This window comes from Netta rufina (assembly GCF_964035555.1).
Source record: "Netta rufina genome assembly, chromosome: 1".
Taxonomy (NCBI): Eukaryota; Metazoa; Chordata; class Aves; order Anseriformes; family Anatidae; genus Netta; species Netta rufina.
In genome coordinates, this window is record NC_140123.1 from 44,742,882 (window position 1) to 44,769,332 (window position 26,451).

General features: G+C 36.7%; 1 protein-coding gene across 1 annotated transcript in view; it reads right to left on the minus strand.

Annotated features, from left to right (window-relative positions):
• MYCBP2 (MYC binding protein 2) overlaps window positions 1–26,451 on the minus strand; it is a gene marked incomplete at its 5' end in the record, with an annotated part of 193,425 nt that overhangs the window by 147,127 nt on the left and 19,847 nt on the right. The window contains 8 exons of the mRNA XM_084300818.1: window positions 23–96; window positions 4,883–4,979; window positions 7,721–7,792; window positions 8,064–8,306; window positions 8,527–8,723; window positions 10,434–10,587; window positions 14,559–14,774; window positions 22,259–22,334. Of these exons, the coding sequence (XP_084156944.1) occupies window positions 23–96; window positions 4,883–4,979; window positions 7,721–7,792; window positions 8,064–8,306; window positions 8,527–8,723; window positions 10,434–10,587; window positions 14,559–14,774; window positions 22,259–22,334 (1,129 nt within the window). The remainder of the gene's footprint in view (window positions 1–22; window positions 97–4,882; window positions 4,980–7,720; window positions 7,793–8,063; window positions 8,307–8,526; window positions 8,724–10,433; window positions 10,588–14,558; window positions 14,775–22,258; window positions 22,335–26,451) is intronic.

Genomic DNA, 26,451 nt, shown 5'->3' on the forward strand with positions numbered 1-26,451 from the left:
ACCCATCATATATAACACTTACATCTCTGGATGCTGCTATTTGATTAATATATTCTCCATCAGTGAAGAGGATATTCTGCCCTTCAGTATGACAATCTGTGAAAGATGGAGTGCACTGATTAGTTAATATTAACACACATACAGAGTTCTCTGCTTCCACTTAATTTATTCTCACTACAATCTAACTACAAGAGTTCTAGTTAGATCTACAAAGAGAACATACTGGCCTGATCATGTGGTATTTTAGGATTTTTATTGTATCTCTTCTCTCACCTATATATTACATACATTACTCCTCCATCCCTTTACAAGTTATTAAAACTCTTTCTGTTGTGTGCAATGTAAGAGGTTACCCCGCTATTTAATTGTAAAATAATTTACTATTCACATGTGAGGGGTAATCTAAATTTCTGTAACAGAATTTTCAGTTTTGCCTGGGAGTCTTTCCCATGCCCCAAAGACTTTTTTTTTTAAAGTAAGGTTCATTATATTTAATAGAAGTTTACTAAGTCCAACATATAAAACCTACAGAAATAAATGAACCTGAGAGAATCAAACTTATCATCGTTTGTTTTTCCATTGTTCATCAGGAGAAAACCTAGTGCTTTGTGGAAAACTGTAAGACTTATACTTGCATGTATCATGCATTTATTGAAAACAGGTTGGTCTCTTCCAAGAAAAAAAGGTAGGGAAATAATTCTGCCCACATTAAAGAAAAAAAGAAGACAACTACTTTCTCTACAAGTTTAGAGGTATATCCCTATACAGTCTCTTTCCTGCTCTGCTGATGGAACTACTAACAAGGGAGATTCTATGTCTTGTACATGTAAGGTGTCTCCTTCATTGATTACACAGAGGAAAGAGGCCTCTTCCAAGAATACTATAGGACAGCTATTTTACGCTCTAAGTACCTGCATAATAACCTAAATAAAGTTCCAGTATCGGTCAGTTTATCTAGCAGATTTAACGCTAGATGAAACATACACAATATGCTTCCAGCACAATTAGCAAATTTGTTATTTTTTGCAAAGTAGGTAGAGAAAGTACTTTTAATAAAAATAATACATCTGAAAAAATACTTGAACTATTTACAAATCCAAAATCTTATTTACTATTTCCTGCTATATTGTCTCGTCCAAAAATAAATGTCTTACAAGGAACAAAATATGCATTAGGTGGCCTACTCTAATTCTCGTATCTTGAAGCAGCAGACCTAAAACAGAGCACATACAACTATGCAACACAATGTATGTAAGCAGCAGGCAGGATGGAGAATGGCATATACACTGACATTTTAAATACTGCTCTCTCAACACTATGCTCAGATTTAATGACTGAAGTCAGCTCACTTTATTCTCTATGCTGCGAAGTGGTATTAGCAATGTAACAGAAAGAGTTGTCAATAGCTTGAAGTTCCAAAAATAATCTAAATGACATTTCTGAAAGGCTACAGGAAGCCGGATGTCTTATAGGTAAGTATTAAGATCCCTTGAATGGCATATGAGGAGCTAACACAAGCGTAACTGTCACGGAAATGGGATATTCTTGCCATCACTAGATCCATGTTACGTTGTTTGGCCTAATTCTTGAGTCATTACTATTGAAGAGACAAGCCTCCCAATAAACAACTTTGGGGGGTTGTTCATGTATTTGTCTGGTTCATTCGAAAAGGAAACTGGGAACAGGTGTGACTTTTTAAAATAGATTCTTTGGAAGACTTCCTAAACATTAGCACTTGATTAAATAACCCAGATGCATCAATAAATATCAAATTAATGGGGAGAGGAGAAAATGGAAGGTGAATGAAGTATCTGCAAACAGTAGGACTGTGTAAGTATCTCAGCTAGCAATGAGCTCTTCTGATCATCTGTAGTCATTCATTATGACTTTGGAAATTATTCTGGGCATCAAGAAAAGCTACTCAGGGTTTGTGTTTGGAGAGTACTGTAGCAGGAAGTTCTTATATCTTACCTAAATAACTTAATTATAGACACATGCTAGTCATAGCCACTTCAAAGGCTCCAAGAGAAGATGACTGACAAATATCACTTTCCATATTCATACAAGGTATCATGAATGTAGTGCCTGCTATTAAATACTACTGAGCTTATCTGTTTTGGTCTCTACAATATAAGGAGGATATAAAAATACTAGAATGTTTCCAAAGAAGGACAACAAAGATGGTGAAAGGACTAGAGGGCATGAGTTACAAAGAGCAAACAGTTTAAGCTCAGAGAAGAGGAGACGAAGGGTTGACCTCAATGCTATCTACAGCTTCCTCATGAGTGGGAGCAGAGAGGGAGGTGATCTCTGCTCTCTGGTTAGCAGGGAAAGGAGAGGTGGAAATGGCTTAAAGTTGTGTGAAGGGAAGTTCAAATTGGATATTATTAAAAAGGTTCTTCACTAAGAGGGTGGTCAGGCACTGAACAGGCTCCCCAGGGAAGTGATCACGGCTCCAAACCTGTCCATTGTTCCAGAAACATTTGGACAATGCTCTCAGATACACTGTTCAACACTGACATTGCCCTGTGTGGAGTCAGGAGTTGGATTCAATGATCCTCATGTCTGCCTTTAAACTCTGCCTACTCTATGATTCCATCTTCAGTAGTGGTACTATGCAGAACAAGCAAACAGCCCTTAGCTCCAGAATACTTACGCAACTTTAAAGAACAGTGAAACCTACTTCTACTTCAGCTGAACACACCAACTTTTCTCATATATAGTGAGAATTACTATTAAAGAAACAGTTCAGATGAAAACCTCCTCTGTAAATTCAGGTCCGATCACATAGCATATCGCTGAATTTGGTGATTATTGTGTGATATTTCCACCGGGAAGGCAAGACCGACAGCTCAAGGACAGTGCATTAAACTTTTCAAAGGCATTCATTAGATGCAAGAATGTTGACAAATAGTCTGGTAGTTCCACATACATTGTTAGGTTGGCTAGATCATCTGTCAGATGCCATCTAGCCAATCTGTCGTCTAGCAGCCCTTTGGAAGAGAAGTTTATAGTTTCAAGAAGCTGGTGGATCCTACTGTCTGAGAAAAGAGAAGATAATGTTCCACAGTTCACAGAGTTTTCTAATGCCACATGACTTCTAGCTACATCAACTCCTCATCACATTACCCAATCTCCTACTCATCCCTTTACAAATAAATACGAATGCCTTATTTAAATGTGTTATGACCAACCAGGGCATTTGAAAGAGATTAACTCCGGATAGAAGTACATCTGAATACCACACCAATTTGGAGGAAATACTTGGATTCATATCTGTGTTCAGCTGTTAGCAAGGTCACTGCCCTCTAGTTCTATCCGGTGTGGTTTTTCAGAACTACAGAACATGCTACAAGACATGGGACAGCCATTACTATTTAGAGTTATGTACATACTCGGGTTTCCTCAGGATAGGTCACGTACTCACACCCACCTCCATCTTTTTCCTTTTAATGGGAAACAGAAATAACAAGAAGTGGAGCCCTTTCCACTTGTTCTAGCCAAAAGAACAAGACCATTATCTGCTCATAATAAGTAAGTATGAGATAAATGTGTATAAGTGCAGAAAGCAAGACAGCAAAGTTCAAGGGCTGAAGTACAAAGGGCAGCAGTTATGGACAACATCTAGCATCTACTTCAACACTATCACAAACCACACAAAACACAACTGTGTAACAATTTGTGAAGGATTTTTGAAGGGGTATTTCCACAGTTTTAAGACTTTTGCTTTTGCACTGAAGGTTTAGCACATTTCTATTTCATTTGTGCCTTTTTGTAGTATAAACAGGCTGTCTTGAAGAATGACACTTGTTTTCACCAAGATTTGCAGAATAAAGCTAACAGCTTTGAGGTGTAGACTTCAAATATGTTCAAGTGTCTCTCAAGGCCTGAATGAAGAATAATACTTTGCTTATCAGTGGTAACAGAGTTAAGGACCTCAAAGGACCCTAACAGTTGAAGCTGCCTTGAGGTGAATAAAGTGGAAAAACAATCCTGTAAGGCAATTTGTCAGATCCTTGAACATGCTCTCAACCAAATTTCTCATATATCCTCACAAAGACCAAGCAGCTTCAAGTGACACTAGCATTTTAAGGACTATGCAAATGTTGCATAGACTAGATTCTACATGCATATTTTGTTTCAGAAAAACTGGTTTTGAAATACAAGAATAGAGAATTTTTCAGAGGTTTCAGGCAATGCCTTCTTATATATGCCAGGATGCAATACAAAATCTTCCTTCTAATCTGTAAGAATAAACCTGTTGTTGTTTGATAAAAAAAATATTCTTTCGCCCTGTCTGTTTACATGGCTGGCTAACAGACAAGTTTCACCAAGGAAGCCGTCAAAATATGTTGGAGAAACATCCTAATTTTCTAAGCAGAGACACAAGTCATAAGGCTCCTATGAAAAAATACAAACAACAAATACACTAATTGAAGCATTAAAAGCATGGTCCAGTGTTCATTAGTCTCTTTCGGTTTTTGGACATATTTCTTCCTATATTCAAAATCAAATGGCTGTGGTCATAGTTTGTGATTATCTCCATTTAAAAGATACTGGAAACAAAGTCATACCTAAGCCAAATTATTAAAGCCCGAACCAGAAATAAGTAAAAATTCTTTAAGAAGGAAGCTAAACTCTTGGAGTCTTTAAATTGAGATAACTATACTTTTTTTAATAAATTACAGTATTCTTCCAGTAGTTGGTGTTGATGCAAAACCTCTGAATAAAACCCTGAAGCTGGTCTAATGCAGCAAATCAGAGCCACAATAAAGCATTTTTTTATCTCAAAATCTATTGTGCTTTCTCTTCTGCTTACTTGAAAATATATAACATGTAAACAGTAAACTATAACCATCTTCTCAAATCTGGAAGCTCATACCTGGCAAAGCAACTGTACCGTCTTGTTCCAAAGTTTCAGGGTTTATTCTTATGGCTGTCATACTGTGATTGTTCGCATCTCTATATAATAAATAGCCCTGGTAAAAGTAAGAATATATACATTGGTATGAAAATAATCTCAAATACATCAAAGGTCATTGACAAAAATGAAAGAGATTCGATTATTATTTTAGGCATGGTGTAAATTTTTTTGAAACGTTTCACATTAAATGTGCTCTACTTTCATAATCAACTCTCTTTTCAATAATTAAATTCTTGGATGAATACTGGAAATTTGGCACCCACCACACTTTCCACACACTGATCAACATGCTGATACTCACATACAGCTTCTGAAGCCACATGGAGTAAATCTGTTCTTCATATGTGTATAAAATACAGTTAAAAGCCACGGCAAAAAACATGTTACTGTCCCCATTTTCTAAAATAGTGAAAGATTTGCACGAATTCCAGGAAGAAGATACATATATTGACCCATATAGTAGACTAAATGTTAATGAGTAAGTATATTAAACGGCTGTAAGATTTTTCAAAAATATTAGCTAACCACCTTGACTTCCAATAGGGACTATCTTGTTTTGTGAGCTTTCTAAGCTTTTCATGAAAGAGATTGCCCCAAAGTACGTAGGGATTTTGGTGACAGCAGCCATGACACAAAAAGTTACATAAAATGAGTTGTTATATTGTTCACCTCCCATCTCCTAACCAGACCTAGGTGAAGGGGCATATTCAGGACTAATGATTGCCCCTTCCAGTTTCTCCACATGTAGAATACCTTCAGCTCCCCAAAACTCCATATATGGTCAGCAGCCCACATCAACAAGCATATTGATGCTGTACACCTTTTGGTATACTTTAGCATAGCAAAACAGTATCTACTCTCTGTTCATATGTGGGTTTTTTAGTTTTTTGTTTTGTTTAAGTCTGATTTAGTTACCAGTTTATAGTTGGTTTCTCAGTAAAAAGATTTACCTACCTGAAAGCTCACATTTGAGGTTTATTATTTACACCTATAACTTTGAGTGCATATATAAACACAGAAAATATGTTTTGCTTTACCTTAATCTAGATAGCCTACATAAGCCCACACTTCCACATAACGTGCATATACATATGAGAGGCACCTGGCAACTTTCCTCCTATGTCTTTTTAGATCTTGCAAAGCCTACTGCACCCTTCAAAGATGCTGAGGAGCAGGGTAGGAACACAGTCAGGGAATTTACATTTAGAGAACATTTCTGCTATAAATGCAGCCACATGAAAGGAAAAGGATTACTTAAGAGCACCTATGAACATATTAATTAGATGTGACTGAGGCCAAGCAAAGTAGTATTCACCTATAGGAGGGTTCCAGAGACCAATGTGAATAATGACTAAATGATAATTCTGACAGTGGCAGTGTCACACCATGAGATTTGACAGTGGCTGGCACTTGCTTGAAGCATGACCGGTCTCAGGTGGAGATTTACCCCTCTAAGAATGGATGTATTTCACAGGGTAGTCACTGAGGCCTAACCTCAAAATACCTTTACTTGCCAAAGAGTCACAGACCCTAGTTATGATAACCTAACTTGAATGAATAATACATCCGACGCTTTTTCTTCCATCTAAACTACTTGAATTTTCCTGGATACATTCATCAAAGCTGAAGGAAAAACAAAAAAGCAACACAAACTGGGAAAAATAAGAAGTAAAGACCATTAAAGATAGAAAAGCTTTAGTCTGAAACAACTTGCATCATGAAATAAGAAAAATCACTTGAACTTGAGCTGACTCAACATAGCAACTGAAGGGAAATGTAACTGTGGGCACATTTCACCTCTTTTATGGTCACATACTTTGCAGTAAATGAAACTTATGTATCCTCCTATAAATATAGCACCAGACTGACTTTTTTTCCAACTAGCAGTGTCTTTGTGCACAATCACTGTGTGAATGCATACAGCTGTACAAGCATGCAAGGAATAATATTAAATATATTTATAGCTATGTGCAGAATGTCCAAATATGTAACTGTATGTAGTGAAACTGTATGGATCCTATTTGTTTCCAAACCAATAAAAAAGTTTCCTGAATGAATGCATCCTCACACATTTGTATCAGTATATGTTGATAATCTGTCGTAATACTAAAGAAAATCAGCTATTATATATGTGGTATCTGTAATAACAGAATATGTATTTATAATGAACAATTTCACTTCAAAAGCAAAATTTTTTCTATAGTGAATGGCAAAGGTATAAAACAAATTTGCTAATACTACAGAAACTAACTCAAAAAAACAAAACAAAACAAAACAAAAAAAAAACACACATCCAAATATAGTTAACATTTCCCTGGGGTAACATTTCCCTGGGGTAACATCAACAATTATTTCTACTTATGGTTTATGTACCCTTCAATCCATACTCAATTACCTAAAGAGCACTTCTATGTTTTACTGCAAATGTTTAAAAAAATAAATTGTAAATTGGTATTATAAGCATCTGCTATAGCACTTTGCTGCAACAGCATTTTTACATCCACCAACTTATTTACTGAAAGAAACAGACATCAAGTGTCACTGCACAATTCATAAATGTTGAACCATCATACTTGGAGAAAGTCTTCTGGTGACAATGCAAATAATTGACACTTCATTATTCCCTCTTTTATACCATTAGATGCTCCTTATCTTCCACTGTAACTTGAAACTCAGTACCAAAGAAATACTTTTGTAAATAAAGTATCTGTGTAAACTTCCTCTAAGCTGTTCTCTACTTAAATTACTCTTGGAAGGGTGGGGAGGGTGCTTGTTATGTTTTGAGCATTCACCTACCTGAGCATAGCCTAACCAAGACTTCTTCTCCTTTCTGTTTTTGATGCGGGATGTAGAATTATATATATGGCCCTGGAAATCAGAAAATTCCAACTGTTAAACAAATATCAGAATCACAATTATACAATTAATCAATCATTTATAATCTGAACAACATCTTCAGCCATACTGAGAAGTGAAAACTGTAGGAAAATACTGCAAAATTATCATAGAAATCAGTAGAACAAAATAGACAAAATGTAAAAACTGATCATAACTAAGTTACAAAAGATTCTCAATGGAAACAGGACATCTTAAAGGATAATATTTTAATTATCATTCATTAGACAAAAAGTAACATTACCCTCACTGTCCCACTATATCCAGAGCCAATTTTGTAAAGTCCATCTTTACATAAGAGATATAGGAAAAAACCATCGCTCTGAAGCAGGCACTGGTCATCTTCATCTACAGATATTTCTTTCAACGGCCATTTGTGCATCAAGGCTGCCTTCTTTATCCCATTACTGAACCAGTCCTGGATTTGTATTTTGCCCACCAGAACTGCCTGTACACTCCGCTGAAGAGAGTTTAAAATGGTTGGCACCTAAAAACAGTAAAACAAAAACTGAGTTAAAAAACATGCTTACTTTTAAGTGTTCCATTTTCTATTCTATCTACATCTCAAGAGAGACCATGAAATACCTACTCTTATTTCAAAAACAGTGAGAAAAGAATTATCTGAATTTACATATCAGATCATCTTGGAATTCATGTAGACATCATTTACACAAATTTCCAGATATGGAAAAGCTTTATTACACAACCTGAATAGTTTGACACGCATGGCTGCCATTATTGGTGAGGATAGCAGAGATTGCTTGCAACGTTCTTCCTGTCTCTCCCCATGCGGCTACCAAACTGAAGAGGCAAGCGCAGGAAAGTGCTGTCAAGGACTGTCCGGTACTGTCGTTCATTCCCGTGCTACGGACAGTTATCTCCAGAAGAAGCTGGAACAGGGATTCTGCAGATAAACACAGCAGTTAAACAGACAAGTCACAAGATCATACTAGATAGTTTGCCAACCAATGGGAAATTAATTTTAAACTTACAAATTACACGGTATCTTCCCATAGCCATTAAGTTTAACCCTATTTCGATGCAGAAAAGGCTGCCCCCCATTTAAACAGGGCTATAATAATCAACCTTAACTCTACATTCTATTTCACCCAGAGAAAGGTGAGTCTGGAAAATCACAAGGATGGAAGAACATGAAAAACCTTAAGTCTTCATGTTACCGTGGAACACTACTATAAGTGACAAGTCAGGAGGAGTTACTTTACCTGCCTATTCAGTGTACTTCATCACTGAGATGATGTGTAGGTTTTCACAGGCTTTGTCTAATCTTTATCAACATTACCCATATTGAAGCACAGCCCATTTTTCAGAAATAAGCATTTCAAATCAAAGCTTGAAAATTACTTTAATCATATGCAAGGCTGAATATTGGTACCAATCAGGGTGTGAAAATAAATTTAATTTTTGTCTGTATTGGGATTACATGGCAATAATGAATATAATAATACATGGGCTCTGTGAGCAGAGCCCAGCAGCTGCCCCAGGTCCAGCCACCTCCAAAAGGGACCTGCTGCTGGCCAGAGCTGAGCCAGGGAGAGCAGACTGAAGAAAGGGAAATAAAATTTAAAAAAAAACAAACAACAAAACTGCTGTGCAACAGCAGGTGAGAGACTGAGGAGAGAGAACCAGCCCTGCAGACCCCAAGGTCAGTACAGAAGGGGGGCAGGAGGTGCTCCAGGTGTCAGAGCTGAAGTTCCCCTGTGGCCTGTGGAGAGGCCCCTGGTGAAGCAGGCTCCTGGCAGGACCTGCTGCCCATGGAGAGGAGCCCACCCTGGAGGAGGTTTTCTGACAGCATCTGCAGCCCTGTGGGGGACTCATGCTGAACCAGTGCATTTCTGAAGGACTGTAGCCCGTGAATGGACTCATGCAGAAGCAGTTCTTAAAGAACTTTGGTCCATGGGAAGGACCCCACACTGGAGCAGTCTGTGCAGGACTTGTATCCTGGGGGAGGGACCCCAGGCTGGAGCAGCAGCAGTGTGAGGAGGAACAGTGCTATAAACTGACTGCAAACCCCATTCCTCATTCCCCTGTGCTGCTTGGGGTAGGGCTAGAAGGCTGAAGAACTGAGGTTGAAACTGTGCCTAGGAAGAAGCAGGCTCCAGGGGAAAATGGTTTTAGTTTGCTCTCACTATCCTGTTCTATTTGTTTAGCAGCCTTATTATTTATTTTTAAATTACAACATTAAATAGCTAAGCTGTAGAATACAACAGTACTTTGCAATATAAGTTCACTATAGAATTATCTTCTTTGCAGTAAGACCAAGTATTTTATAGATTCAGTAAAACAAATGAATCACAGTTTATAAGACTGTCAGGTTTACTATGTTTCAATGAAACCCTGCATTACACAATAACAAATATGACTTGTTTGTTTTTAAATGAACCTTTACATGACAACACTTCTGTTCTACAAGATTACTGCTGAGAATTACTGGTTACACACACCATAAGGGAATTTACACTCCAGAATTAACTCAGTAAGTTAAGAGAAAAAACAGCACGAACAACCATATTAATTAAAAGAAACAAAAAAAATATACTTTTTTTTTTTCCTACTGAATACAATAACAGATGGGGGAACAAAAACGTGATAATACCTAGGACTTCAGGAGGCTCTGACTGCAGGCCTTCCGGTTGCTGGCCCTGGAGCACATTAAGTAGGGCTTGTAGGCTCCTGAGACACAAGGATGGATGGGAAAATCTTGTCTCCTTTATCAGTTCAAAGACTTCACATAATCCAACTTCAATGATCTAAAAAAAAGTACAAATACTTTAGAATATCTGTTAATATGATATTTTCAGATCTTGCTTAATCAATAAAGGCATATCCCAACATTCACAGAACAAGACAGTTATTTGAATAACACTATGTAATACAGAATACAACAGTAATTTAAAAAATCAGAATAAAAAAAGCACCTACACAACCATACTAGTAAATATTAAACAGAGATAGTATGATTATATGAAAGAACATATCTAAGCACAGTAACAGCACCCTGAAAAAATAAGGAAACTCAATTTTTAGACAGCATAAGACCAACTCTGCCTCTCACCCCTTCTGATTTCTATTAAGTTCATACTTGAGCTGACAGACCATTTCTTCCCTTTTTCATCACTCATTACTGTGAACCAGCAAGTGAGAATTGGCTTGCAGCTGGAGTTCCCTACTTGAGTCGAAGTATACTTGACAGCTGATACTGGCAGCACCAGTACTTTCCTCTCCAAAGCCTCTGAGATTGTTTTGTGACAATAAAAAAGGAGGTTAGTTACTAGTCAGTAAAGCTCCATATGTACTTCTCACAGACACACCTCATGCCAACTAATACAACATCTATAAGAGCACTGTTACCTGTTACAGCCACTCTTAACTCTCCCTTTCAGCATTCCTGAATATTCTGAGATTATATTTATGCTTATCCCTACCGACTGTTCCACTCACTGCCTTCTCAAAGTCAGTATTTTTAATAATTACAAAGATGAAAGCAAAGTGAGCAGGACTACCTCATTACAAATAGGTGAGCATACCTTCAAAAGTTGACTATGTGTTTCTACTAAAAAAAAAAACAACATTGAGGCTAAGATGTTGGAAAAGCCCCAACATTTGGAGTATCTAATACTGATTCACTCCTGATTCAAATCTAAGGAGGAGTGAAACGTGAAAATAAATAAAATTGTTAATGGAACTGTCACTCATGTCTGACAGCCAGCTATAACATATACTGGATGCCTTATAGCTGTCTTCTCTGTCATTCGATCTATTTCAATTCCTGTCTTTCAGGAGTTATTTTACCACTTGCTTGATTTCTGGAGGAAGAACAGAAACAAAATTGAATCAAGTCTTCAACAGCAATTTTCCTGCAAATTACACCTTACGTTTCATACACTCAAAGGAGTGGGGGGAAAAGACATGCATGCAATCTACACGGGAAGAAAAACCTGTCAACAAAATAACAGCATAGATAGTTCTTCAGGATGCGAAGTCATTATGATCTTGCAAGCAAAAGAATAAGATACACTGTAGGACATTTTTAGAAGTAATATCACTGAAAAGTAAGGGTATCTCTGAGTCACTGTTTTTCCCAGTCTTCAGACAACAGACCTTGTCTAGCACCTGAAGAAAGCAAGGAACCTACTGCATGAAAAACAGCAGAGAAAATAATTTGGTGAACTTCCACTACAGTAGTAACCAACTTATCATCAACTAGGGATAGCTCTACTGGGATTTATCCTGATCTACACACATTCTTGCTTTGGTATCTGACATTGATATATTGGGCAGGCTTCTCAAAACAGGTCTCTTTGCCTTCAGGTCTCCTATGAAGTCAGCAGGCAGACCCGGGTGACACCAAATATAAACAGTGAAAAAGCATACCAAATGTTACTTCACAAAATTCACTCAGGTACCACTGGGAACTACAGCTTGTGCTGATTCACTGCTACAGTTAGGAAGAGCCAAAACAATGGCATCCCACCTCCCGGGCTCCTCCTTACATTCCAAAAGCACCATTCTAGCTGAACAGAAAAGGCAAACAGGCAGCCTAGGAGATTAGGCTGTGAAGAATCCACTATTTGAGCTAGAGCGACAGAAGGGACTCAAAAGCCAAACATCATATAAATAAAAAAAGTCTTTATCTATCTCAACTCCTTCCAACTCTGTACAGTGAAGAACAGAATAAGCACACAGTTTTTTTCAAGACACCTTAAATTTGTTCTCACAGCTCTCTGAAGGCTTTCTGAGCCAAAACAAGTGCTGCTGTGTTCTCACTTTCTGTGTTACAGCCTGCCAGCTTTTACTGACACTCTCCATGAAGCCATCCTCCTGCGCCCCTTTCTAAAAACTTTGAAGCTTAAAATCAAAAGCATAGCTTACCTTAAAAAGGGTACACAAAACACTGTCCTGAATGTAACCACTACGACCCGTAATTATTTCGTCCAATGATTTATTCCAGAAATCTTATCTACACTATTGTCTTCCCTCTCATAATTACCTAACATCTGCATTTCTGTTTGTTTAATAATACAATATGTATTGTCATACATTAAAATTAATGCAGAATATTATTATATACATAGAAAAATACTTACACAGGTAAAACGTTCTCCAAATGAATATTAAAAGACTTAGTGAGTTTCTGAAGAGAATACTTATTTTTCTTCTACTTTTTGTTTCAACTTAAAATGCTTTCATTTTTGCTTAAACTTTTGCTTAAATGAGCTTGAGCTCATTAACAAAACAGTAAAATGTATGCCACTGCAGGAATAAAGAATATTTAATTGCTTAATTCTACCTTAATCCAGCATTTGCTCCTTTTAGTACGGGGCTTTTGTGGATCAAACACAGCCCAATGCTAAGTTTAATATAAGACACCACTCTCTTCTTCCTGACAAACAAAGCCTCTCTCTAACTCTAGTAATTACAAATCAGAGCAGTAGAACTGAATCTGCCCTCTTTCAAATAGTCAGGCAAGGGCCAGTATTTCTTGTAAATCCAAAACTTCAAGGCATCAAAGCAAGATGCTAAACTGTCCAAACATAACAGAAATACAAACTTTATTGTGGCAACATCTGAAAATGAGCAAATCGGGTGTGTTTTTTTTTTTTCCCCTTCAATCTCATTACAGAGACGTTTATTCCAAACTGTATTCTAAACAAGAACTTTGACAAAACTGATTTCCTCACTTTTAAGATTAAGAGACATTTCAACAGAACAGATTAAGAGACATTTCAACAGAACATCTTAAATTAAGCTCACGCTGCATAAAAATACAATGTTTTCAACTTCTCAATTAAACGAAGGATTTTCAAGAACAAAAAGTATCACTATACCACACAACCAACCAACTTCAACAGTTAACACTTGAGAACCTGGAAGAGCAGAAATCCTGGTTATGTGTTTTTGGAGTATGACTTTCACCTCAGTGTCAAACACTGAAGAGATCGGTATTCTTTAAAATAAGGTAGTGATTACTTTCAGAAACTGGTTTAGGTAATATTATAAGCCTTAGAAACTTCAAAAGCTTTGTCTATATTTAACAAATTAAACCCAACTAAATATTTTTCATTATACATAAAAAACAGAACACTATACTCAAAGCATAAGACAGACACTTATTCAGAATACAAATCAATTTACAGTTAGCCTGTAAGTTTTACTACTTGTTGTGAGACAGCTTCAAGTGTATGCCTTTTTCAAATTTATATATGCAAATGAAAGCAATAATAAAAGTTTCTTACTTTATAGGTATCTAAACAATCCAATATTATCTAGATAGTTATTTAAAAGTTTACGGTTGTAACAAGCATCTAAATCATTGTTGAATAAGCAGAAGTTCTTGAACTCTTAGATATTTAATAGTTTCTTTGCTAAAAAATGAATAGTTTGAAAGAATACTGGTTTTCATCAATTTGATAACTGCTATAGTAACTGTAACCAAGTGTGTAATTTGATGTTATATTTTAAGAAAGGAATACTGAGGTCTCTTACTGAATTTCCATGCTATTTTTTCTAATTCACCATTTCTTTTAAAACTGCACCACTCTTCAGAGTCTCTTCTTAATCTAACACATACCCATCTAACACATAACCTCTAACACATTTAATGTCACTGACCTTTTAGCTTCCACATGCAACTGTTCTGTCCATAACACTGCTAAATCTCAGAAGACATAACATACAAACTTTAAACCACACACATGGCACACTTTAAAGAGATACTTGCCTTTGGAAGTTTAATAGGTGGCTCTTTGGATTCCTCCTCTTCATCACTGTCCGAATCCCCACTCTGCACGCTGTTCTTTGAAGCCAAAGATACAGATGCTTCCTTTTTTTGCCACTCCAATACACAATGGCGGACATTGCAGTAAACATTAAAAGCTGAAGGATTGCTATGTAATCTTATATCTGGTATGGTTACTGTACTCTCTAGGTTTTCCGTCTGAAAAAAAAAAAAGGAAAAAAAGGTTGATTTAAAAAAAAATAAATGAAAATTCTGTTTTGAAGCTTATTAGAAGTTTCAAGCTTTGCTAAATTTAAGTCATCTTAACAGAGCCTTAGAAATTTTGGCTGACCAAACAGTTCTCAAACTGGTGACTGAACTTTCCTGTTGAGATATGAATCATATTTTAGGCAGGGAAGAAAGGAGGAAAAGGAAGAAATTTCAGTATATTCCATCTGGCTTTAGTCTCTCTCTCTCATACTGTGATGAGGACACCAGGATAAAAAAATGAAAAGGGACAGAGGCAGTGCAGACTAAAGAAAGGTTCAGACCTGTGCCACAGCCAAATGACGAGCAGAATTCAGGATTTATCTTCTTACCAGGATCAGTTTTGTTATTATTACTGAATTTTAAAATGCATTATTTATTGTGGTTGCTAATTTTATTCTCTGGAAATAAAGATTTAATCTGATTGCTAAATGCATATTAGAAATTTTTAATAGTGTTAACTGTTTTGTGATGGCAAGTTCAAAACCTCCCCACAGCAGGAACCGTGGATAATAATTTCGTATAACTAGAAAACAAATGAAAAACTAATGGACAAACTACTGAGCAAAAAAAAAATAATATGTCAAGGCCTGTGAAATTCTGCCCCTTATTCTCCCTTTCTTCAGATTGTAAAATGAGATAGGACAAACGGAAGACAACCAAAATCCACAACCAAAACAAACAGTCCAGGTTATACTTTCTCTTAGGTTGCGTACTACCAAAGACTAGGCTGGTGTGAGAAACTGGACTTAAGGTATACGGAGTAAATGTAAGGAATTCCCTACAATACCCTGGTGTAGACAGATGGCACAAAGACTAAGAAAAGAAGGAAAGCCTAGGTTAAGAACGCAGGACAGCCTTGCTTGAACAAGGCAGGAAAAATTTGAAGGACAATTAAGCTAGTCAGGGCTATGACTAACTTCACAAGGTTATTTTCTTTGCTTGTTCAATTCTTTAGAAGTGGTGAGCATTGAGGCTTTTTGCCTTTTCTTTCTTTCCTTCTTTCTTTTTCTTTCAGGGGCCAGGTATCGTGAATTAATGCATTTGTTTGGCAGGGTAGTACAAAGCAAATTAGATTACAGTGATATGGAGAAGATCACAGTGGAAATACACATACAAGGGTGGGGAAAAGGACCTTCAACTACCAAAGAAGTTTGAGAACCAGTGAACTGATATTTGAAAGGAATGGTTTATTTTTCTATGGTAGCCACAACTTTGAACGTCAAATTCAGCAATGATTCATAATACATTTTTACCTGCACATATGTTTTAATTATTAGCAGAAATAACAAGGCCTTCAAAATCAGAACATTTTAACACCATATGTTACAAAACTTAAAACTCAAAATAACTTCAAGATATTTCGTGGTTCATACAATTTCCTTTTATTTTTGACTGTGGTATAATTCTAACTGCACTGGTATATATTTGCATATCCTTCCTTTTCATTATTACTACAAAATTATTAGAAGCTGAGACACAAAGAAGCAATGGTTTACTCTGCAGGCTGTTTTATCCAACACTGTTAATTTATGTTACCCATGTCAGTGTTAGAAGTAATTCACAAAAGCAATGTAAAAAGAATAATATATATATATATATAGTTAAAAAAATAAAGTAAATACAGATATATATTTTTTGAGCACAGCAAAACTTCTGGTACTAGAGATGGAAAAGCAAGATAAGCTTAGTTCTTGTTCAACATGAACAGAAAGAAATTAATAAAGTTGCTGTTAAAAACCCGTGATATTAAAAAGTGGAAGAATTCAAGATACAGCATGCTGTGTTACTCCAGTGTCAAACTGTGCCAAAACAGATTGAGATTGGTATCAATGACAACGAGCTATTTCTCTTGTGGTTTAACCCTGCAGGCAGCTAAGCACCAGCCGTTTGCTCACTCCCACCCAGGGGGATGGGGAAAAGAATCAGAAAAAAAAAAACGAAAAAATAGTAAAACTTGTGGGTTGAGATAAAAAGAGTGTAATAGGACAGAAAAGGAAGGGATAATAAATAATAATAATATACATGCAGAACAAGTAATGCACAGTGCAATTGCTCAACACCCACTGATCAATGCCCAGCCCATGCCAGGGCAGCACCTGCCCTGCCAAATCCCTGCCAAACCCCTCGGTCTTATGGCTGAGCAAGGCACCACACCCTATGGGACATCCGTTTGGCCAGCCTGGGCCAGCTGTCCTGGTTCTGTCCCCCCCCATCTCCAGCTGCACCCTCAGCCTCCTTGCTGGCACGGCAGCGTGAGAAGCTGGGAAGTCCTTGGCTCTGTGTAAGCACTGCTCTGCAACAACTAAAACATCAGTGTGTTATCAGCACTATTTTTCTTCTAAATCCCAAACACGGCACCATACCAGCCACTATGAAGAAAATTATCTCTATCAGAGCCAAAACCAGAACAATTATATTCTTTAAAATTAATTTGGCATCAGAAAACTAAATGGTTATAACATGACTCTTTTCTATGTCAAATATTCATATACATACCCTAAGATTTTGCAACTGCTGATAAGACAAATACCCAATATCAGCTTTCAGTTAATTCACTTGAATCTACCAGGTTTAAAAAAAAAAAAAAAAAAAAAAAGTGCATTTACTATGCACTTCCTACTTAACTGATAAACAGTTACAGGAAAAGAAAAATATCAGAGTTATCTGGCAGATCTCTACCTGAAGTCCACTGATCTGATTAGTATCATGCATTACAATTAACAACATCTGTGAAGAGTTTCCAGTTCCTTCTTGTCAGTTCAGCCTAACTTTTATTCCAGAACTTAACTTCTGGAACACATCTGAGTTCTGTAGCTCTGTAGCTTACAGCACCTCTTTTGAAATAGGTTGACTAAATCATCTCACCAGCACAGATAATTTTAGACATTACAGTGCTAGATAAAATACCAATGCCTGTTCTCTTGCCTATTAATAATAAGCTGACTAATTTTCAGAAATAAAACTCCTTCCTTATTCTCAATACTTTACAACTATTAAAAAGTTTCCTACGTAATGCTTTAGCTTTTAAATAGTAAAAACACCTTCGCCATTCTGTTTAGTGTCTCATTCTTCTACAGAAGTACACAAACTATAGCTACAAAAACCTCCTATCCAGACCTTACTACAGTAGTTCTCCACAACCCCCTGCTCCATCTGAACAGACTGCATAGCACTACAATGACTCAGAACTAGACTTAATTTCCTAGCTATGATGTAGACCCGCTGTTTATGTCTTACTTGTATCTCCACTTCCCCCCCAATACGTTGTTTCTAAGAATTGTAAATTCTTTGAAACTAGAAGCACTTTATAGTCCATCTGTTAGACACTTGACAAATATAGTCACAATCCTAATAATGCCCTTTAAGAATCATCTTGAAATACACTACCTAGTTTTCTCAGTTTAAAACCATTGGCCTTTTAACTCTACTAAATAAATCCTCTTTTAAATGGCAAGCTGTTAGGTTGTAAAAATAAGTTAAAACTGAAGGAAAACTATGACTTTAACAGTTTACTGTCTTTCATTTAAGAGGAAAAAAAAGACGACTGAAATAAAAGTAAATGTACAAGCACACAAAAGTTTAGCATTTCTCAAGGAGAAGTAATAAAGTCTATATTTAGTTAGGACAATTCTTTTAACGATGCTGTATTTCATTGACACAAAATTCACTGACTTGCCTGGATGCAATCCTGTGCAATGTGTTCTAGGTGACCCTACTTGGCAGAGGGGCTGGACTAGATGATCTGTGACCAGAGAAGGGCCTGGAGCACAAGTCCTGTGAGGATCGGCTGAGGGAACCGGGGTTGTTTAGTCTGGAGAAGAGGAGGCTCAGGGGAGACCTTATTGCTCTTTTACAACTACCTGAAAGGAAGGTGTGGGGAGCTGGGGGTCAGCCTCTTCTCACAGGTAACTAGTGATACGACTAGAGGGAATATGGCCATAAGTTGTGCCAGGGGAGATTCAGGTTGGAAATCAGAAGACGCTTCTCAGGAAGTGTGGTTAGGCATTGGAACAGGTTGCCCAGGGAAGTGATGGTATCACTGTGTCCCTGGGGATGTCTAAGGAATACCTGGACCTAGAGCTTAGGGACAGGGTTTAGTGGGGCATAAGTTTAAGATTAGATTGCTGGTAGGGGATGGTAGGACCAGATGATCTTGGAGGTCTTTTCCAGCCTTAATGATTCTATGATTCTATGATCTCCAGAGGTCCCTTCCAACCTCAACTATTCTGTGATTCTGTGAAAATACTTCTACATTGTGAAGGAAAACAGTTGCATATTAAACCAGAATGTCAACAAACTTCTATGAATTCAATGAAGAATGATCTTTAACTATGGAACTCCTTACTTCAAGACAAAAAAAACTAAAATAGCATGTTTTGTTTTTAAGTGTACCGGGATCCACAAATATATGAGATGTCTTTTTGTAACACTAGAGATAAGGTAAAGAGCAGCTATCACTGAATTTCTAAATGTTTTTTTTTCTTTATAGTTACATAATTACTTAATATTATAACCCAAAGCACTCACTAAGTCTAAGAATGACCAGAAGCACAGCTTCTAGGATGTCCAAGTTGAAGACAAGATGATAGACAGGCTTTACATTTTTCCTTCCCAAAGCATTTGGTTTCCCAGAGTACGAAATTATCGTTGCCCTAAAGAAAATGGAGCTCCAAGACCAAAAAGCAGATTTATACTTTTCAATGAAAAGTGCAACATTTTGAAATGAAACCTTTGTTGTTTCACTTGTTATCACTACAACTCTTATATGGAGATATATTATGAAACATGCACTGTAAAAATTAAGAGATACACAATATTTGTCACATCTTCTGTTTTGTCAAAACATATGAAATTAAATATTGGTTGGAAAAGAGTATTTTTAAACAAAATGCTATTCTTTCAAAATGTGTAACATTAAACGTCAAAGAAGACATCTCAGCTGAAACCACACAAAGTGATGAAAACAGTAATGAAAGGTCATTTCAGTGGTCAGTAGGACTTAAACATTTTTTTCAGAGGAACAGATAGTGAATCTGTAAAGTCAATAAACCTAGTTAAATTCCTCACAAGATCTTTCTACATTTTAGGTAAACAAAAAGAAAGCTGACCACATGCTTCATAAACTTAGGATAAAATTAGAAAAGTCTTCCTCTTAAGTTTTAAAGATACTGAAGAAATAAGAATTCAAATCTGGCCTACTAAATAATGAAATCTAAATGCAAGTCTGAGGAATTGCAAAGCCAATGTAAGTAATGAATCATAAACATGGCCTTAGTACATCAAGGTGAAAAATTATTTTTGTTACTTTTTCCCAAAAAAAGACAGAAGGCTACCTTATGGGAGAGAGAATGAAGCACAGAAACCCATACCCTGATGTGTGATTTGCCCTTGTAAATGTATAGCTCCTGCTAAAAAAGGGTGCATTATGCAGAAGAGGTCGAAAGGCAGACTAAATGTTTTTCTTAATAAAATGGAGTGCCCAGACTCACAAGTGCTCTTCTCAGTTAGTCCTCTGTGATGTTCTAGAACATGCAAGGAAAGAATTGGGAAAACCAGAACCCTTTGGTTTCTTTTACATTTGTCTTCCACCTGAACAATCTGATTTACCAAAAGATGAAATCTTGACATAGCTTATTTTCTCATGAATTTATTTCCTTCCTCTTGAACTGCAAGAATGGTTTATTCTCAGATGTGACGAAAATAGACTATAAGCTAAGAGACGAAAGTTAATCTGTTGTTAAAGACGGTAAACCTAAAATAACCATCTGATCTAAACTGTGTGTAACACAGACCATAAAACCCAACCAAATTCTTTGAACAGTTCAAACATCTTTTAGAAAGGATGCCCTCTTGAGGTTGAAACAACGAGTGATAAAGAAGACATTGTAAATGTTGCCATAAAAAAAAATGTAGAGAAGACATTGTAAATGTTGCCATAAAAGTGTGTTTAAAGCAACAAATATTTACCTTAGTTGATTTATTTACTTTTCACATCTAATCATTATGCTCATGTCTTCTATGGCCATTCAAAAAGGATCCTATGAATCCATTTATCCAATGCAACTATATCCAATAAATATGTTGGACTATGAAGCTTGTGGGGAACAGTAATTCTGGATTTAGCTTCCTAACTAGTAGTTCAACTAGGGAACAACTATCCAGAAAAACAAGTTTCCCTCTATAGAGTAACAGTGATCAAAGATGTTACCTTCCTTTAAAAGCACAAGTTTCTGTCACCAGACAACACACAAAGACTAACCACCTTCTGCACTGTCTCTTCTAATTTGTAATTTGTTTTTCTGTGTTGACAGGGGGTCTGATAAAAACGATGAAGGCTAAAAACTTTAATTTCACAGTGACAGAAAAAGAGGTTAAAATTTAGCTTGAACTAGAAACACTTCACTGTACAGTACTGACAAAAGAAGTGTTGAAGATAAGTCTCTTCTATACCCTGGTCTGGAGCTGCACTAGTTGAGATAAGCAGAACAATCTGGTAAGTATCCAAAAAGGCAATATAAACTTAAGAGATATTGTGCTTACTTCACCCTCCCAAAGTCATCCGTCTTGAGATAGAATAACTGCAGGAGGTTTGGCAAAGACGGATAAGATGGCCAATGCAATCTACAGTTTAGTTGTATTACAGGGGCATTCAACTGACTAGAAAGTGCTTTCACCGGATAGTTCAGTGGTAGTGTCCTGCAGAACCATTCTTGAAAAGAGCTACTTTTACCTCATTGACTACAGCAGAAACCTAGGAATAATCCTCCATGCCTACAGTAAACCTTCATGAAAATCCCTCCAAAACTCTGCCTTTAATGGAGAAATAATAGCTCTCTCATAGAGAAGGAATACATGTACAGCAAAGCAGTATTACAAACTACTGCTACTTCTGCCTAGGCTTCTGCAAAAAGTCAAGCATGTAAACATTTTGATGAAGTTCACTGTACTGCTCCCAGCTGTTTAAAGCGATATGAACAGAGGAGAAAATATTAATACAAACTGTTAAGTATCATCTATTCCACTGCAGAGGAATTTTCAAGGATAACTTTGAATTATGTAGACACTATGTGCTTGCTCCCTTTCTCCTTCAGCCAATATGGACAGAACTTTACAGCACTAGTCTCTAACTCCTGGCTAGACGTGCATCTCTTGAAATTTAACTTTAAGACCAACATGTTTCTTAGCTATATTTACAGTTTAGGAATTGGGGAAACAAAACACTGGTCATATCCAATTGCATTTGCTACTAATGTTCGGCATGGAATAAAAAGGTTAACATTGGTATCATGGTCACACAGAATGCAGTAAAGAGACAAAAAAAAGCTGGACTGTTATCTTTTCAAAACAAATGAATTGCTATTTTTCTCACATCTCTCAACTGAAATTACTTTCGTTTTTCAGTCAGAACTTTTAGAAGTTAGTTACACACGTACCTTGTTGCGTGTTTTTACTTTTAATTTAGTCTTCTGTTTCCTTTTCAATTTTTTCTTGCTAAAAAGTTTCTTACTCCTGAAAAAAAAAAAAGCAGAAAACATAATTATAATTAAAATTCCTTCCTTTCCCCATGGTAAACAGCAGTACCAGCAAATAAAAATAAGTGGTAAGTCCTCTAAAACTTTTTCTCCTAAGCAATACGAACCAATACAGTCAAAATTTCAGTGTACAGTCGTCTTTAAAATTGTGCTTTCCTAATGCTCCACTGGATCGAGAACCTTTATTCTCCTTATTTTAAGCAGACTACTTGCTAGGGCAAGAAAAAAGAACAACCCTCCATTTCATACTTTTTAGCTTACTGTTTCTGTTACAAGCCCATTAGTACCATACCGATGCTAGAAATTAGAATACTTAATGATTCATAACTGGTTACATCAGAACCAGAACATGTGTTTTGGTCTTACCAAAACCAGAACGTTCACACCAGGACACACACCTTTTGTCAAGGCTTTACCAGATATAAAGATTCAAGCCTCCCTATACAAAAAGACATCTTCACAGATGCATCATTTGGCAGAGCATTCAGGCGATGGAAGGAAACTACAACGTTTGAACACGCCACTTTTAAAATTTCAGTGTGTTCTTTCCCCACCCTCAACTTACAGACTTTTTATTTCCATCTTTTCATACTACAGCTCCAGCTAACACACGCTCCTCTAACCCTCTTCTGCCCACACCTCATTCCTATCACATTCTTTTTCTCCTCTATTATCCAATTAAAACCAACCAAACAAACAACAAAAAAAAAGACACGAAAGTAGAAGAGACGCCACACACACAGACATTTGCCACCACCACCAAAAAAACTCTGCTTGAGATGTATGCATTTTAACCTACTCTATGTTTCTCTATTCTGTTCAGACTACGAGCCCTCAGCAAAACAGGCAGATGTTATCTGTGCAGCACACAGCTCGTTCTAGACTGGACTTTAAGCAGCAGGTACTAACATCCTTCTATGCCACTCAAACATTACTCAAATGGTTTACAGTTCAGATTAGTTGGAGAAATAAAACTATGGAATCTGAAAATCACTAGTTTCAATTTCAGGGAACAAACTGGAAAGAGACTGAGAATCAGGGTGATATGTTATTTGAACAACTTTGTTCTGAACAATAGTTGAGGGACTAGAAGCATATTGCTTACAACTCTCTCCTATACAGTGTTCAGACTTCAAGAGGATACACCTCTTGTGGTCCAGCAGGCAACAGCTAGAAACTGAAGTTTGATTGACACTCACCAGTCACAAAACAAGATCAAAGAAACCCTGCAAAGAGTATCCCCAAAAAGCCACCCACTAGACATTTCATCACCTTTCCCACCTTCATCTATTAACACTCAGAGGGTGGCGCACACTTCTTCAAGACACTTCCTGCAAAAACAAATCGCTTCACCACTTTTCTTATAAATTTTGAGTCTTGTATATAAAAAGGAACAACTACCATCATCCTGGTAGTTAAGAGAGGCAATTTAGTTGAGGGGGAAAAAAATACAGTATGTTAAAGCTTATGAAGAGAACCTAGATGACCTCCTAAGGTCCCTTCAATGGTAAAGGATCAATGTATAAGAGTCTGTCCAACGTGTTTAAGAGGAAGGAAGGAGGGGCAACAATCCACATAATCTCTAATGTCTACACTTCCACAACCACCCTCCATAGTCTGTTTCACTATTTAGTTATATTTCTGCTGGACAAGTTCTTCTTCCTTGTTCTGTTGTCAAACACAACACTGTAGTCACTCAATCTTCTCTGGACCAAATACCCTCTTATAAAACTTTTATTCTAAAGTCAGGTGCAGAAGTCCGGATTTATTGTGGACTCTCTTAGCCAATACCAAATGTAAACCACACTGACTAAAACTGAGACAGTACTTATTTATTCACTGTTGAGCAGAGGAGGAAGAGTTGCCTCATATGCCTCCAAGGTCACACCTAACTGTATTCTAGGTATTACCAGGCCAGCTTCACAGAACCCATAATAACATGAAAACTTTCTCCTGCAAACCTTCAAACTGAGCTTGCATTACTCTTTACCTAGTTGTACATTTAATTACGCCTTTCAGTACAATAAAACTGCTCAGTACAATTTGCACTTACTAGAGCCAACTTCAAAAGGGCTTTTCTCTTTATTCTTTTTTTTTTTAAGAAAAAAAAAAGGACAGTAACTCAACTTGCCAAGACATTTCAAATTTAATCCTGCCTGCCAAAAGCCTTGTAAAGTCTCCAAATTTGTTAAAATCTGCAAACATCACGAGCACTTTTTCCTTTCCATTTTGTAAATATTTCACAGGAGCTGTCCCTATTTTGGTGCCTGTTTTTCTCATTGGCTGTATTTATCAATAAATACCTCAAAATGAAACCTCCTTTTTCTCCTCTCTAAGACTGGGTTCGTCTCCAAAGTGACAAAACCTTTGCCATTTTAAGGACTAATTTCATTTGTCAACAATACCTAGATAATGTCTTCTTCAGTTAGTGAGTGAAAAGATCAGCAATGGGCTTATTTCCTCTTTCAGAGTCCAAATGGTGGTGTTGTGACCTCCCACATTCATACATCAACTATTATAGATGCTGCAAATGCAAGCTTTTCCTAGTCACTCCGCTACTGTAGTCATTATTTTCTGCAAGTTTTAGGCTTAAATAAAGTCCTGCATGCAAACTACTTGGGTATAGAAAAGCCATACTGAAAATCCGCATTTCTCTTCCTGGTTTTCTTTTCTTAAAACAAAATCTCAAGGATACTGAAATTCAAACATTTTTTGCAGGAAGTATAATTTCACCTTGCATCCAAAAGAAACTTCAGAACTAGTAAGCAATTAATTATTAAAAATAAATAATCAAACAAAAACACCCATCAACACTAACTTTATAGACGTTTCTGTATTCATACCAGCTGTTTACAATTTACCTGCATATATCAAAGACATACATGATATTCACAGCTCTACAGTTACATGCCATTGTGACAGGAGGTTTAATACTGAGATAGGAGAGATAATATGTGGTCAAATATTTTCATGAAAAATAACATTAAGAAGATTATGAGTCATTTCCAGTTCAAAACCACAAGCATTAATTATCTGCCTGTTTCTTCTACTGGCTGAAGATTAACAACACCTGATATGGCTTGGTTCGGTTGGATTTTCTAGCTGAATTATTAATTAAATTTTGGTTCACAATTGTAAATAGCTGTAAACTGTCATGTGCAAAGGTCCTGAAACTCCCTGCTAACAGTCTAATTCCAGTGAGAAAAGGCTTTTAACTTTCAAGCCAGCTATTGATTCTGTTTATCAGCATCACACACAAACCAAACTTTGATTATCAGCAAGACCTAGGCAGGTTTTCTGTAAACTGTTTAGCATTTGAGACTAAATTACTAGTTTTGATTTAGACCACAAAGGAAATCAAACGACTAAAGAACATGAGGAGACCTTGACAATAAAATGTTTGTGGCAAAGAATGCGTAAGCGGTGCTATTACAGCCTTTAGAGAAAAATCCACTGAAAATAAAAGCAAAGACATAAAATCACACAGATGTTCAACTCTCAATGTTCAACTCACAAATATTTAGCAATTGTCTCAAACCAAAAGGAAAAAAAAAAGTGGCAACAGATTGCTGGGCTTTTAAATGACACAACTGCAACTTCCATTCAGCTTTGTGGCATCTCTAGTGGAAGGAAGTAACAGCATGTTTAGCTCATCTGGTTTCAAATCAGAAGTAGCATTAGCTAGCATTTGCAGTATTTGCTGCATTGCTTGGGGGATGCTCCTCGACTGCCTCAAAACCACTGATCTTACTCTGTTTGAAAAACCTGAGGAAATGCAAACAGAGCACTTCCCCCAAGGCTTAATAGTACTGATGAACTTAAAACTTCTGTTGCTTCTCAAATTTGTTTTGTGCACTGAGTGTTATTTACCTCAAGTTCCACCCAGCAAACCATCAGGGTGGTAATGGATTTGCAGGAAGTCCAAACGCCTTTGTGATTTTCTTTTTTAAATAAACATATTACAACACCTGACTGTCATAGTTTTCTCAAAGCCTTATCTTTACAGTCACACAATAGCACACAGAAGCACCACTACTCCTAAGTCACTGCTGAAGAGCTAAAATACTACAGACTTATTTGTAAGAGAGATAAGG